The 16,543-nt window shown below is 45.2% G+C and overlaps 1 protein-coding gene across 1 annotated transcript in view; it reads right to left on the bottom strand.

Moving 5' to 3' along the window:
• Window positions 1–7,058: 7,058 nt before the first annotated feature.
• Window positions 7,059–16,543, bottom strand: part of LOC140281953 (pregnancy-specific beta-1-glycoprotein 5-like) — a 50,089-nt gene continuing 40,604 nt past the window's right edge. The window contains exons 3-6 of the mRNA XM_072376474.1: window positions 12,574–12,927; window positions 11,074–11,112; window positions 8,238–8,309; window positions 7,059–7,087 (exon numbers count right to left, since the gene is read on the bottom strand). Coding sequence (XP_072232575.1) covers window positions 7,074–7,087; window positions 8,238–8,309; window positions 11,074–11,112; window positions 12,574–12,927 — 479 coding nt within the window. The 3' untranslated portion in view covers window positions 7,059–7,073. The remainder of the gene's footprint in view (window positions 7,088–8,237; window positions 8,310–11,073; window positions 11,113–12,573; window positions 12,928–16,543) is intronic.

Here is a 16,543-nt window from a genome sequence, read left to right on the forward strand (position 1 = left end):
GAGCAAACAGCTCAAAGAGGCTCTGTTTCAGCCTCTCAGGCTGAACTTTGACCAATAATCCTGTGAGGTGTGACAGTTTGCATGTGAAAGCACAGCTGCAGCTTCCTCCTGCAGATGCCTGTCTGGTGTCTGATGGTGAGACTTCTCTCTGTACAGAGGCCTGCTGTGGTTGGTGATAGTGTGACAACAGATCTGTTTTCCACCCTGTGGTCAAAGCTGTTAACTTGTAGCAACAGAAGCTGGCAGCTTCGTGGTCGTCCACTCGCCGCTTTCAGACTGATTCTCACCATTTATATTTGGTTATTTACTGCTCTCAGCAGAGGTGTTAAGAAGAGAAGCAAACTGTGGAAAGTGTTGCTGTTTATCACGTCTTCTTCATGATGCTGCATGAGAAAAATCTAATGTTTCCCACAGCAGCAGGAATGTTAAAGTTGTACCTGCACTGATATAATCTGTATGTATTTCATGTTGTAGAAAGTGATCCAGCTGCAGTCTACTCTGCAGTCAGGACAGACGACGTCACTTATGGACAAATAGTCATCAGAGCCAACAGGACCAGAGGTACAGCTGCTCTTTATTCACAGCTATGGACAGAAGCAGGTCAGCTGCCCCCCCTGCTTCCAGTCTTTATGCTAAGATAACCCAACCTGACTCCAGGTCAGCATTCAGAGTGGCTGCCAGGGATAAAGGGAGAGTTTGCTTCCTGTGAAGTGTGCTGGCACCACTTATTTATCTAATATAAAAGTATATTTGTCTCCATGATCTCTGTGTATATAAGGTACTTAATGGGTTATCTCTGTGCTGTGGAACATTTCTACTCTTTCATCCGGCTGCAGCCCTTTTATCTGGGGAACTTATATAACTTTCCAAAGTCCTTTTAGCCCTTTAACATGCTGGAGGTGCAGGTCCACCTCTGCCTCTGCAGCAGCACAAACTGAACTGCTTCAGTTCACGGTTAGAAAGAGCTGCTTTGTTGTGGCACTTCTTCTCTTTGGGAGGCAGAAACACACATTCACAGCAGACTGCTGAGGTTCTGTGGTGGTCTTCCTGTCTGCTTCTTAAACTGGAGCAGCTGACCGCCTTCACTGACTCTGAATAAGAGTCTCATCTTCCACTGCAGAGAAACTAAAGCTTTGATAAGTTCTCTGGATGTTTTGGTGCAGGAGGATCAGTTTCTGCAGACTTGATCATTAGTAAGAACCAGACTTTAAAGCACTTTGCAGAATACAAACAAAGTTAAACTGATGCTGTTCCCAGGACTGACTGAATGTCCCAAAGATAATCAGCTTTAATCCTTTCTCCTGAACTTGTGTTTCCTGCAGGTTGAACTGTGTGTGTTTGTTTTCAGAGTTTCCAGCAGAGCCAGATGTCGTCTACTCTTCACTGAGGTAGTCCACCAGTCCAACCCCTGATGTCCAGCTGCTGGGACCAGTCTGAGCCTCCAACTCAACCAGTTTAGCTTCATGAATTTATCAGAATCTAACAGCAACCCAAAGCTGTTTAATGTCCTCAGACTTCACTGTTCTTCATGTTGTATTAATGAGTTATGGACTCAGCTCTCTGGTTTCTTTCCTGTTTCTCTCTTGCAGTTCTGTGGGTTTAAAAGAAGGCAGAGACAATATTAGACTCGTTCTGGTTTGGCTGTGGCTAACCTACATAAACTGCTCCTCAGAGCACTGAACCATAATGCAGATCAGAATAACTAAAAGAGTATTCATTGGTCAGAAACTAACATAATACATTTCAGTCTGTTTCTGTTTGACTTTTATTGTTAATTCTTTTGAAACATAAGTTTTTGATGTAAATCAGGGGGTTTAAAACCAGAGATGCAGCAATAAAATGTATTAATTTAACCTTATCTGCGTTAATGTGGAATAAATCTTTGTCTGAGCGTCTGTTTTTCCCTGTTTTATCATAGAGGATCCAGACTGTGGTCGGGTTAAAATGTTCATTTTACTGTCATGAACCAATGAGATGGGTCAAGTTTTAATAACTTAACCCTTAGATTCAGGAACAAACTGGTTTCCAGTTTGGATTGATATAGATGGTATAACATCCAGCCAGCTTTACGCCCATTAACTGCAATGATTTGACAGACTGGTGTGGACCTCACAGCAGGGGGCTCCAGCTTCGGTGTTGCATGTTCTCCATGTTCTTGCATCTTCTGCATGCGTGGATTATCTCCAGGTTCAGACTTTCTGTCACACAGATTGTGGCTGAACAAAATAGTCAATTCTGTGGCCACGATGAAGGAAAATCAGGGAAGTGTACGAAACTCCTAAAGCAATTCGGTCAAATCAAAGGATCTGTGCAGTCAAACACAGCCCCATCACACGGCACATATTCATCACCTTCATCTCAAAATTAAATCATCAAGAGGTAACTTCAAGTATTGAGTTGAAAATGCAGGAATTGACTACAGCAGATGAAGCCAGAGATGAAAACATCTGGCTGTATGTGTAAAGTGTTCGCTGGCCATGACAGAACTAAAACAGTTTGGTGCTGAATACATAGCTGCTGCAACTGAAGAACAGCTCATAATGGCACTGAGTATGTAGTAGCAGTAAAGAGTGGGACAGCTTGAGGTGTGCACTGCTGTGCACATCAACTCAACTTAGCGCTTTCTCACAGCTTTCAGGCAGAACCAGAGGCCCGAGATTGGTTTGTTCTCTGAGAAAGTCTGTACTCGCTGTTCAGTTTATGACTTGTGAGCCATCATGGATTCAAAGATGTTTAAAATCAGAAAGTTACAGTCGTCTGAACAAGTGCAATGCTGAAAAACCTGCTGGTCAGGCCACTTACGGTCTTTAAAAGCCATCTTAGAGCATCTCTCTGCAGTCCCTAAGTGCCTTTCTAGCATCAGCAGCTCCATGGAAGTGGGGCCTGACCTGTTCAAGATGTGCCAGAAATCAGAGAACCTGCACAAAGATCTGCTGACTGAAACCTTGCTAAACCTGAAACAATAAAAGAGTAAAAGAATAAAAGAGTGTGTGTGCCACTAAAACAAAGTAGACTTCTGAGGATATAACATCAAAGCTAACAACAAGCTACAAGAAAACTGGTCAGACTCTGTCAGAGGTGACAAAGGCCCCTGGAGGCCCCTGAAAGCCCCTGGAGGCCCCTGGAGGCCTCTGGAGGCCTCTGGAGGCCCCTGGAGGCTGGTGTTTCTCAGTTCCAGCTGGTCAGTGCTGCCTCCTGCTGGATGATGGAGCTCACTGAAGAACAACTCTGAAACCTGAGTTTGTTTCTGTAACACGACACAACAAGATGGAGGAGGAGCGTCTGAAAGAGGAAGTGCGGTCAGAACCAGTTTAAACCGTCAGACTCCTCCTCCTCTGACTCAGCCTGAATCAGAGGGCAGTTTGAACTTCCTGGTTGTTAAATGTTGGAGGTAGAAACACCACATGACAGCAGACGGAGTCATTTCTGCGTCTGAAGACAGTTTTTCTCTGACAGATCACATGGATCTGTGCTGCTTCCATCACACTGAACTGAATCCTCTGATCTGATCCTGTTCTGCTGTGTTTCACAGCTTCATCTGTCTGCTCTGTGGCTGCAGACCACCTGACTCTGACTCACAGAAACTCCCAAATGTCACATTTCACCTTTTGAACCGTCACTTTAAATCTGCTCTGTGGACCATGTGACTCTGTAACCTGTGAGAGATTATTAATGTAGGATCAGGAAACTCATCCCTAAAATCAGTGATTAGTGCGTCGTAAAATGAAATAGAAGCAGCTGTCATTGGGCGAGAGGCGAGTGCACCTGGGCAGGGTGCACCTGGGCAGGGTGCACCTGGGCAGGGGGCACCTGGGCAGGGTGCACCTGGGCAGGGTGCACCTGGGCAGGGTGCACCTGGGCAGGGTGCACCTGGGCAGGGTGCACCTGGGCAGGGTGCACCTGGGCAGGGTGCACCTGGGCAGGGTGCACCTGGGCAGGGTGCAGCTCACCTCCTGCCCAGAGGCAGCTGGGATAGAGGGAAAGGAGATTAATGAATTAATAATTTAGGCTAACCCATTATTCTTTTTAACCAAATAAAAAACAAACATAAAACAGTTAATGTTTTATTGTTTCTACTGTAATACAGGGTTCCTGGCCTGGAACACTCAGCCACACTTAAGCGCTCCTCCTGGGGCACACACTCCTGTCAGCACCCTCTGGAGCTCCAGTTCCCATCCTGTCTATAATTGGACAATCCACCAAAAATGAGTCCAATTCGGGACACTTTTTTAATGACGGAAATGTGCCAAAGTGGTTTACATGGTGCATTTTCGGACCCTTTATATTGTCAAATAAGTGTCCCATTCTTACTGGTTTCAGTTTTGGACACTTTTATCGGTTAAAAGTGTTACTTAATTTTGGAACACTTTTAACTGATGAAAAGCGTGCCCAAATGAGCCTTTCTGCCCCTTTTATCAAATTCCACCCCATTTACCTGCTCTAAGTTCTGGACTTCCTGTTCCTCCCTTCCACATATATTAATATGTAAATGCAAAAAACTCCAGACTCCTGAGGGGCCCCACTTGGTCCCACTGCACACATCAGAGCAGAAAATAAAGTGAAGCTGCTGTTTCTCCCTCTTCAGGATGTCTGCATCGTGTTCGCTGCTGCAGGTCTGGTACAGCAGAACACCTGGGCCCCGTGTTCCCTGCGCTCACAGAGGAAAACTTTACTCATCCCACTTCAATCCCAGTTTCACCTCACATGCACACCAGAGCACGGCGCATTACGCAGCTTTTCCTTTGAGAATCAAGTGAACTTTTGCGTTCCCTGAACATTAATCTGATCCGATTCTGATTAAAGTAGAGAACAAAGAACAGCTGAAACTGTTGATTTCATGGATTCACATTTACTGGGTTTGGAAAAACAAAATAAAGAGCAAACACAATTTCTACAATTATCTTCATATAAAAAATATATTACTTCTACTCAACAGTCTAAGAATGGGAAAATGAGTTAAATTAACATATAATAAGAAGATGTTCCTCAGAAGCTTTTCCTCATTCAGGTTCTTTCAAATTATGTTAAACGCCCGAACAGGAGGAAAACGTTCAGTTCTGAACTGAAGGAGTTAAATTTGTCCTCATTTTCAGGGCAAAGGGAACCAGGAAGCTGCAGAAGGTCAGTCTCAGAGGATCCTTCGGATCATCCGTCCTCAGTTCCTGCAGCATTTAAACCTCCAGCAGCTGGTTTTTTTCTGGGGCTGCATTCAGCGTCCTCTCTGTGGCTCTTCTTCTGCCCTTCGTCTGCTCTTCTTCTGCCCTTCTTCTGCCCTTCGTCTGCTCTTCTTCTGCCCTTCTTCTGCTCTTCTTCTGCCCTTCGTCTGCCCTATTTCTGCCCTATTTCTGCCCGTCGTCTGCTCTTCTTCTGCCCTTCTTCTGCCCTTCGTCTGCTCTTCTTCTGCCCTTCTTCTGCTCTTCTTCTGCTCTTCTTCTGCCCTTCTTCTGCCCTTCGTCTGCTCTTCTTCTGCCCTTCGTCTGCTCTTCTTCTGCCCTTCGTCTGCTCTTCTTCTGCCCTTCGTCTGCTCTTCTTCTGCTCTTCTTCTGTTCTTCTTCTGTTCTTCTTCTGCTCTTCTTCTGCTCTTCTTCTGCTCTTCTTCTGCCCTTCGTCTGCCCTATTTCTGCTCTTCTTCTGCTCTTCTTCTGCTCCTCTTCTGCCCGTCGTCTGCCCTTCTGCTCTTCTTCTGCCCTTCGTCTGCTCTTCTTCTGCCCTTCGTCTGCCCTATTTCTGCCCTATTTCTGCCCTTCGTCTGCTCTTCTTCTGCCCTTCGTCTGCCCTATTTCTGCCCTATTTCTGCTCTTCTTCTGCTCTTCTTCTGCCCTTCGTCTGCCCTATTTCTGCCCTATTTCTGCTCTTCTTCTGCTCTTCTTCTGCCCTTCGTCTGCCCTATTTCTGCCCTTCGTCTGCTCTTCTTCTGCCCTTCGTCTGCCCTATTTCTGCCCTATTTCTGCCCGTCGTCTGCTCTTCTTCTGCCCTTCGTCTGCTCTTCTTCTGCCCTTCGTCTGCCCTATTTCTGCCCTATTTCTGCCCTATTTCTGCCCTTCTTCTGCTCTTCTTCTGCCCTTCGTCTGCTCTTCTTCTGCCCTTCGTCTGCTCTTCTTCTGCCCTTCGTCTGCTCTTCTTCTGCCCTTCGTCTGCCCTATTTCTGCCCTATTTCTGCTCTTCTTCTGCTCTTCTTCTGCCCTTCGTCTGCCCTATTTCTGCCCTTCGTCTGCTCTTCTTCTGCCCTTCGTCTGCCCTATTTCTGCCCTATTTCTGCCCGTCGTCTGCTCTTCTTCTGCCCTTCGTCTGCTCTTCTTCTGCTCTTCTTCTGCCCTTCGTCTGCCCTTCTTCTGCCCTTCTTCTGCTCTTCTTCTGCCCTTCGTCTGCTCTTCTTCTGCCCTTCGTCTGCTCTTCTTCTGCCCTTCGTCTGCTCTTCTTCTGCCTTCCCAACCGTTTGTCGCAAATGTTCATCGTGGCAACAACCTTTAAGTCAAAAAGAATTTCATCACTAAATAACAGCTCAGGTGTTGTTTAAGTAATGTGGCATAAAAACATTCAATTAAACATGAAAACCAATATTATCCTCCGTCTGACCGTGGCGTAGAGGAGGTCCTTTCAGGCGCCGCACTGTTCTGTTGGCGTAGAGGAGGTCCTTTCAGGCGCCACACTGTTCTGGTGGCGTAGAGGAGGTCCTCTCAGGCGCCGCACTGGCCCGGTGGCGTAGAGGAGGTCCTTTCAGGCGCCGCACTGTTCTGTTGGCGTAGAGGAGGTCCTTTCAGGCGCCACACTGTTCTGGTGGCGTAGAGGAGGTCCTCTCAGGCGCCGCACTGGCCCGGTGGCGTAGAGGAGGTCCTTTCAGGCGCCACACTGGCCCGGTGGCGTAGAGGAGGTCCTTTCAGGCGCCACACTGGCCCGGTGCTGGATGCTGCTCGGGTTCACGCTCTGCTGAGAAGCTTCCTCACTTCCTCTTCTTTGAGGCTGAACAGAACTGCCACTGATGCAGTAATAAGAGGCTTTCCTCCAGAGACTCCGGCCCTTCTGGGCTTTCCTCTGCCGACTTCTGCTCATCTGTTCTCGTCTCGTCCCGATCTTTAGATCTCAGTCACTGCAGATAGCAGAAAAAACAAGTTACCGTAGAAAATTGCTCCTCAGCAGCTGGTTAACGCCACAAACAGATGACACAACTCTCTGAGAACACGTTTGCTTCACCGAACGTCTCCGATCTTAAACATAATGAGGATGTTTTTAACAGAGACACTGCAGCTGTTCTCACGGCATCAACCTCCTGAACTTCAGTTCTGTGGTGAAACCAAAGCCCATAAGGAAGGGGGCGGAGTTACTGTGTCGTCCCATGATTCCTTCTGCTGCAGCAGGACAAGCTTCACATCCTGTGAATATGAGGCTCCTCATCCACTAAATCTCTGCAGAGCACCAACACATAGAGCCGTCTGCTGTGGCTGCCCGGCAGAAATCTGCTCTGAGGGTCATTGTTGGTGAGTTAACCTTCATGTTGACAGTCCACAGGGCAGAAGAGTCTAATAATTGGGCTGTTTTCCCTCCAACTATGGACTGATTCAGGATCTGAGCCCCACGGCATCATCTCCAGGGTTGAGGTGACTGATCTATCTGGTGGTTCGCAGCTTCCTGACCCAGCTCGCTCTACATGTTAAGAATCCAGATGTTTCCATTCACCCCTGTGAGCTCCAACAAGCTCAGTGCTACACGACTACAGGGAGGATCGTTTTAAAATCAAACTCGAGGAATGGTGACTGACTCGTATGCACAGTCAGCAGTTTTAAAGCGGCTGAACCTTCAGGTTCAAACAGCAGCGGGATTTCAGTTAAAATCATCCAAACCAGCCTGAGCTTTGCTCTACATTCGTGTGGATTTCTCCCTGAAGAGAAAGGACCGATAACAGGATGAACGTGTGCTCTCTGAGATGAAAGCACCGCCACAAACCTTCGTGCCAATCGTTGTGCTTTACGCCGAAATATTCCACAACTCAAAGTGGAAACTGAGTGATGATTCTCACCCTTCGGGCAGCCTGGTTTAACCCTCGTCCACCGTCCTGTAGCAGCTGAGGTCCTGAAACCTCTGGCAGCATGAACTCGGGTCAGAAACAACGATCAGCTGATGTGTGCTTCTTCTGCAGAGCAGAACACAGCAAAGCAGGAAGATATGTGGCGGTGAACTTTCCACATTCATGTCGGTTACTGTCCAACTTCCCCTGATGGACCGTAGCATCAGAAACTTACCGCCTTCAGTTCTGTGAGTCCTGCAGCAGGTCTCCCAGTCAAAGCCATCACGCCTCCTGTGGACCGACCCTGCTTTAGACCGAAGTTAGAGGCAGAAACGTTACAGAGACACAAACATAGAAGCAGAGCTTAATACAGACAGAGCCCGAAATATATTGAAGCATAAATCAATACAGTGAATGAATAACAGTGCTGAAATATAAAAATAAAGTTGATAGTAGGAGTAAATTAATTGATTAGAGGCGATATTTTCTCAGCCCCCAGGTTTGGCAGCTGTGGACCTCCATATTTAAACGTCCATCATTACATTCACCTGCCTTCTGCACCGAGGAGATTTCCCCTATTTTAAAGGAAAAGGAACCAATCAGGTCCAGACGTTCTGCTCGTATCTTTCGTACGTTTATTTCGAAATCTGCTCGTAGGTTTAATTCCAACACAGGAGACATCTGAATCGGTTTTACTCACACCTGGAGGAGCTCAGCTTCAGCATCGTACTGCGTCTCGTTCGTGAGACCGGCGGCGGCGAAGCGAAGCGGACGAATCCAAACCTTTTCCCAGCTGGGAAAACAAGGCGCACCCGCCGATCCGAGACTTCTGGGTCGCTATGGAGGCTGAAAAGGGTCAACTTACCCTCACAGCTAAAAACACATTTTGTATCTGGTTCCTTTCAGCACGATCATTTCTTATCTAGCTCGTGTGTAACGTGCACGCTCCAGTTCTCTGCCGTTTATTATCATTTATTCATTATTCCCTGTGCGGGTTACGGAGCCCAAACAGTGCCACCAGGAGAAGAGAATAACCCACTTTCTGAGCTCCGTAGGAGGTGAATGAAAAGCTGTAGGAAAGAAAAGTCTGAGAATTAGAGCCTTTTCGATTTAATGAGTTCTTTATGGATAAAAATACTAAGATTACTGTGGCCTGATGGGACCTGATGGGTTTGAAATGTGCAACGTGTCGCGTCTTTAGGTTCTGGTCCATGTCTCGTCATTTCCTGTTTTATTTTGAAAAACTTCCCTCTCGTTTCGGGTATCTTGCCCTTCCTCCTGTGTCAGGCGGCTGATTGTCTTCCCTGATTCCAAAGTGTTTCCACCTGTTGGCTCCTCTTGTGCTCAAATAGTCTCCCTCGTCTTGTGCCAGTATGTTGCCTTCGGTCTTGAGCCTCACTCGAGCGTCTTTGTCCACAGAAAGCCACAGAATCCTTGAGCCTGCAGTGCAGCGATCCTCCTGCAGAGCGAATCCTTTGTTTTGATCATTTATTCTTTACCTCTAGCTTAAAACCACGATAAGTTTCATAGTCGGTTTTGTTCCTCCGTTTTTGGAGTGATTTTCATTTGTAATCTTTTCATAGTTGCCTCCGTTGGAGGAGCATTGCGTTCGGTTTCTGATTAATGTTTTAGTTCCTCCTCTAGTGGAGTGATTTCGTGTTGGAGTTGTTTAGCCCCGTTCTTGTTTGCACCTTAACAGCATGTGCAAACTGTCACAGTTTGCACATGCTGTTAAGTTCCATCGTTGCTCATCGGTTGACTCTTTCAAATACAAATCAATTTCTTTCCCTGCCCTAACGGGATTGATCCCATCTTCTACTGAACGATTGGAAATCAAAGCGTTTGCTGCTGCTGCTGATGTTCAGCCCGACGGACAACCTTAAACCGAGTATCGTCTTATATCGTAAATGGTAGCCCAGCACTGAGGTTGGAAACAACAACTTTATTAACATGAAGACAGAAACAGAGGCACACAAATGAATGAAGAAACAGTCCGTCCATTATCCACTTCACGGTCTGGTTTGTGTTCAGTTCCAGGACCTCGTTCAGAAATGTTCCTCACAGTGGGGACGGTGCAGGTTGGGTTTGGATGAGGACTTTGGTGGTGCAGACCATCCTTGGGATTTCATCTGAAGCCAGGAACTCGGATCTGGTGGGTTGTAAGTTTGGTCAGTACCTGTCCGAAGAATTCCTCGGTTCAGGAATCGGTTCACGATAGTTTGGCGGCATCTTGCTCAGGAGGCGTCGACATGAGATCCACGTCATAGTTCGTAGCCATTCGGGCCCTCCAGGGTCCCTAAGCATGCCTTCCACTGATTGGATGGTTAGGGCGAATGCATCAAAGGCTTCAGGGTGTTTAGGATTGCACCCAGTTGGACGAGCTGATGAGGCTGACTGTCCTGTAGAGCCTGCCTGGCTGTTGTATGTGGCCTTGGGTTTGGGTTAGGGCACATCGGCTTTGCCTGGTTGGAGTGAACTCCGTCACTTCAGGGGTCCCAGGAGCACTTGATAATCCTGCTGCTCATTGAGGTGCAGATGGCTGTTCAGCAGGTTGTCGAGCGCCAGCTTCAATCAGGCAAAGTCACTTTCTTTTTCTCGCAGCAGGGACTCGTGGGTTCAGGGATGAATGGGAACATCCGCTGCCTGAGGCTGTTGTGGGCTGGATTGAAGCAAACCTGAAGCGGCACTGCTTGGGCGGGGCAGGTGAAAGCCAGCATCACCCGTTTAATTATTCAAACTAAATAAATATAAAATGGAATGACCGTGCGTCACGGAGTTGCCGAATGAACGTTTCCACGGACAGGACAGTGCCAGTCGACGTCGGACACACTTAAACGCCGTAACGTCTGGGCGGCGCGGGGCTGACCAAACGTTTTCTAACGGTGGGAGGAAAACGGCGTAACCGAATAAACCGCAGCATAACCGTCACTGCTGAGATGGTCCAGGATCTGAGATTCTGAGCTGCTGGAGTTCATCCATCTGCTCAGCAGCGGGCCGGTGTGGTGTGGGGCGAGCGCATTTTTTAAAGATACAAAAACTTGTAAAAATAATAGAAAATAAAAGTATCAGACCGATCGTCACTCCAGCAAACACCACCAGGAGGTCAGGGCCTGAGGAAGAGAAACATCTATATCAGCTGTCAGGTGGTGATGAAGAACAACAGAATCCATTCCCTCTTCACACATTACAGTGAGCTGGAAACGTATTCACCCCTTTGTGTCTCTAATCTGTCATCATTTTATGTTGAAATATCTTCAAAAGAAATAGGACAAAAAGATAAAATTCTAAAAATAAAAAACTGAAATAAGATCTGGTGCATAAGGACATAAATGTGATCTATAAATCCAAGCAGACACTTTATCTGAACTCTGTTTAAGGTTCACTTTCTTTTCTTATTTCATTTCACCACTTTGGGTTATAATTTGTAGTTTTTTAAACATAAAATTCCCCCTAAAATCCATTAAAAGTTAAGGATTAAACACAAAGATTATATTTCTGTAACATAATTTAGGATATCTAACAGTTTATACCAATTTATTCATTTGGTAAAAAGCCTTTTACTTTACTAACGCAGCTCAAAAAGAGCATTTAAAAACATCATAAATGATTGTCATGTTCAAAAATCACTAAACATCTGCTGCATAGATGGAACTTTGTTTTCCAGCATACGTTCATCATCCTCTCTGCACTCTGCTGCTGCAGCACAGTTTATTCACTCCGTGCTCTGTGACAGTCGGCTGTTACACAGAGTTTGTTATGTGGCTACTTGCAGCTATAGGAGAGCTAATGGAGGGATTTCTACACAGGCACTCTACTGGGACCACTTCATCCACACGCCCCCCTGCAGCACAGTTTATTTACTCCGTGCTCTGTGACAGTCGGCTAACTTCACACAGAGTTTGCTGCTGATAGTTTTGTGCAGAAAGCCCTCTATAAGCCCCCCGATAGCCACCAATAACAACAACACAGCAGCTATGAGCTAACAGAGCTATGAGCTAACAGCAGCTATGAGCTAACAGCAGCTATGAGCTAACAGAGCTATGAGCTAACAGCAGCTATGAGCTAACAGAGCTAACAGAGCTATGAGCTAACAGCAGCTATGAGCTAACAGCAGCTATGAGCTAACAGAGCTATGAGCTAACAGCAGCTATGAGCTAACAGAGCTAACAGAGCTATGAGCTAACAGCAGCTATGAGCTAGCAGAGCTATGAGCTAACAGCAGCTATGAGCTAACAGAGCTATGAGCTAACAGAGCTATGAGCTAACAGAGCTATAGCACACGTTCATTCATTCATTCTTCTTAAAGTATTGGTGAAATAAAGACAGATAATGCCTTATTTAGAGGCTGCATCCTCTAAGCCCCGTTCACTCCGTTATATGGATCTCCAGTTATCTAAATATCTTCTGAAGGACGCAGACTTTCACTGTTCTCAGTGAGTAGATGAACGTATTTCATGCCAGAAATAAGGTCCAGGTTTAAAAAAAAACAAACTTCCCCTTTAAGATGTAGTTTAATGCCAGATTAGACTTGATGACACCATGTGTGAATGGAACCAAAGTAACAAACTCACCTGTTGGAACAACTGGAGCAACTGCCAGGTAGATGATGCTGATGGTCTTTAATCCATTCCTCCCCTGGTCTGTTCCTTCCTGTTTAACTCGACACTCATATGTTCCTCCATCATCAGGCGTCACATCCTTCAGAATCAGAGACACGTTTCCATCCTTCATCTGTCTGTCCTGCAGATCCACCCGGTTCTTAAAGGATGGATGCTGGTTATAGTGACCATCTCTGTATAAAAGAACATAATCTGGCTCCAGATCAGTTCTGCTCCACTTCAGAGCTACGATGGTTTTGTTGTTGTTGGGAACTCCACATCTCAGAGTAAGATCCTGTCCAGGTTCAGCTGTGATGTTTTCTTCAGCTGAAAGAGAAAAACAACATATATTAACTAAGTTCAACCCAGTTAATCTCTTCCAGTTTGAGGAGACACCAAAGAGAGGACACTGATTCTGCTGAAATGGACCTGGGACACGGCAGATATGCTGGAATCAGTGTGTTTGAGTTGAACAGCATCATTTATTTTAAATAAAAGCATTTAGAACATAAAAGAACAGAATAGACAGTAGAAGTCCTCTCGTTGTTTTCCCTTTTCTGTGTTAGATTTAAATTGATTTATCTTGTTTCCTATGATGATGCATGCATATGTATTCATATTTTATAAGTCTTTGTAGCTCCACCTTTTCCAGCAATTAAACTGTACCCCTTTCAGACAATTTGCATTAATTAATGTCATATCTGAAGGTATTTATACCAAGTTTATACAAGTTTATTCAGTTGGAAATTTTGTTTATATTATTAGTTTCTATCATGTTCAAATTTACATATGAATATATAATGAGATGTTGAGCTGATACTGGTGAATATGTTGTTTGGAATTGTTCTTTTTGTAAATACTGTTTACAATAACTTTTTGTGGTAATTGTCTGAAATAAATTAATTCATTCAAAAAGGCCCATTTTATGGAATGATGTGTTTGAATTGGGCTTCTGTCAGCTTTTCTTATACAAAATGGCTCCTATGTGACCCCGCCCCATGTTTAACTCCGTCCCTCGGTGACTCCGCCCCTGTTTACCCCCTCATTGACTCCGCCCCTTATGTGACATCACCCCATGTTTAACCCCACCCCCTGTTTGACTCCACCCCCAGTGACTCCACCCCTTATGTGACCCCACCCCACGTTTAACCCCACCCCCTGTTTGACTCCACCCCCAGTGACTCCGCCCCTTCTGTGACCCCGCCCCATGTTTGACTCCACCGCAGTGACTCCGCCCCTTCTGTGACCCCACCCCATGTTTAACCCCACCCCCAGTGACTCCGCCCTTTCTGTGACCCCACCCCATGTTTAACCCCACCCCATGTTTGACTCCACCTCTTCTGTGACCCCACCCCATATTTGACTCCACCCCCAGTGACTCCGCCCCTTGTGTGACTCCGCCCCCTCTGCTGATGCTGAAGGCCTCTCTGACACACTTTCATATGGCCAATGTTTCGCAATCCTGGTTAAACATTATTAATCACCCGCGGCGTTCTTCAGTGTGACGTCAGTGAAATCCCCTCAGCTCAGGGAAGTCCACACCCTGCTTTATGTAACTGACTCCAAAAGAAAGAAATGCTCACCTGAGGCTCAGGTGAGCTGCACATACATGTGAAACATGACGGCTGATCAGTTTCTGTGGCAGAATCTTAAGGATAGAAACAGCGAGTCTCCACACGCCGTCGCCCCGGAGGAACGAGCAGGTAAACACTGATAAAGGTGTGATCGGTTCTGACTCAGCGGTGGTCGGACCTCACACCTGGAGGCGTTTCCATGACTTTAGTAACAACACGGCGGTGTGATGAAGCTCAGGTGAAACTCACCTGCAGAGGGAGACCAGAGACACAGCAGAGAGACGAGGAGTGATGCAGATTTTACACTCATTTCAGATTCCTGCTCCTCAGACACTCCGTTTACTCCACAGTTTGCTGTAGTTTCCTGGAATAAAACAGAGAAGCAGAGTCTCAGAAACTTAAATCTAAGTTTTACAGAAAGCAGTTTAAATTTTTGTTACCGTTATTTCTTTCAGGAAACTACATTTACTGATATGGACAAATATACACACATCAAAGCAATAACACCCTTAAGAGAGCTGTTAAATCTTACTTCAACAACAAACAGTTTGAAACATCTTCCTGGATTCATGTTGGACATTTTATGGCTTCTTATCTCTTCACTGTGATACTTTCATTGAAAAACTTTGAGTCTATCTATGTACTTTGGTATCTCTCCCAATCAAATATATTTAAAAATAAATGACTGAATTAATCAGAATTGCTCTAAAATCAAATCAAAATCAAATCAAGTTTATTTGTATAGCCCTTTACAATATATAGCCCAAAAGGTTCCCAAAGTGCTTTACATGCAAGTCATAAAACAGTAACCGACATAAAATAAATATTAAAACAAAGACATAAAAATAGTTAATGAAATAGTACATAAAATGGCACATAAAACCAGTATAAGCAAGTGTATTAAATGACCTGAGGAAAGGACTTCTTTTATCATTGTAAACTCAGACTAAATAACTACATGTAACTCTGGTCCTCTTTAAGTACAGACCAGTGATCAATCAGAATCTGCCCTCACTCTCAGGGCTGAATGAGGGAAGAAGGAAGCAGGGTTGGGATAATCTTAGGGTGAGAGTATTTGTGACAAAGCTAAGGATATCTAACCTTTTCTTTTCCAATGACACGTGTCCACATGTACAGCCGAAGCTGTTTATGCTGAATCTGCATAAATGGTCAGTTTTTTATTTTGCTAAAGTCATGCTTCAGTTATTGTGTCTTATCTTATAGTGTAGTAGGATGTTCATGTTTATGTATTTCGCTTTTATCCAAAGCGACTTACAAATGGAGATATGACAGCTATATAAAAGCTAACAATAAACTACATAGAAAGAGGATGTGTCCCTGGAGAAGATGGCGTCTTGTCGGGTACTTGATGTGGTCGCTGTGCAGAAAACTGTCTGAATAGAGAATTCAACTTCTCCTAAAAACACTGACAATTTGCCAGAAGTATTTCTGCTTTTTCCCCCATAGTAAAGGTGTCAAATAATACCGACCCCATTGAGCTGGGTTTACATGTTTTCCACTCATCAACAATGGTTTGTGTCATATTCAGATGTTTTAAACGTGTTAATCAGAACGGGTGAAAGGCTCTGTGCCCGAGTGCTGGGGGTCTATCCACTCTTTTTAATTCACAGATCTCTGTAAAACCCGAACTAAATTCCCCTTTATTTTCCAGTCCAATGCCCCTCTTTTACAGAACAACTTGAGATCTGTGTCAGTGTTCGATTCCACCAACAGTAAAATAGCAACCAAGTAGCAACCCCCCCCCCCCCACACACATTTTCATGAAAAATAACAAACTTAGCCCTGTGTCCTTATTATTTACAGTCTAACCGCTTATTGCGCATTATTTACAGACATGTCCCAAGTCCTATCCAGTTTTAGAAGACAGCCCATAAGGGGTTATTAATTTATCTTATGAATTTTACATCTTTTATTTGTCCAGATTATACTAGTCCAGGACACTTATTACTCTCCCTCTGTGAGACTGTTTAAACTTTACATGTGAACATTCAGTAAAGCAGACCGTAATTTTGTGCTTTTGATTTAGTGATCGGAGGACATCCTAATTCAGACAGTTTAATTTAGCATGACCAATGTGCAGAAATTTCACATACAAGAGGTTTTCTGCTCACCTTGTGCTTTAGGCCTTGAATTGTCTGAAGAAGAGTCTCCTCCAATCAGCTCCGGCAGTCCTCGATCGGACACGGTCTCAGAGTCAGCCAATCCGGGTCACGGCACCAAATTATCAGCCCGATTCTTTCATTGGAAGCCCAGGAACAAGCTGGTGAAATCTAAAGTTAAACAAAGTATTTATCAGTGATCAAATGTAAAGTATATTGCAGCTGGACTCGGAGCTCCCGCAGGAAATC

Source organism: Leuresthes tenuis, unplaced genomic scaffold (assembly GCF_036924035.1).
Source record: "Leuresthes tenuis unplaced genomic scaffold, fLeuTen1.0.hap1 SCAF_22, whole genome shotgun sequence".
Classification (NCBI taxonomy): Eukaryota; Metazoa; Chordata; class Actinopteri; order Atheriniformes; family Atherinopsidae; genus Leuresthes; species Leuresthes tenuis.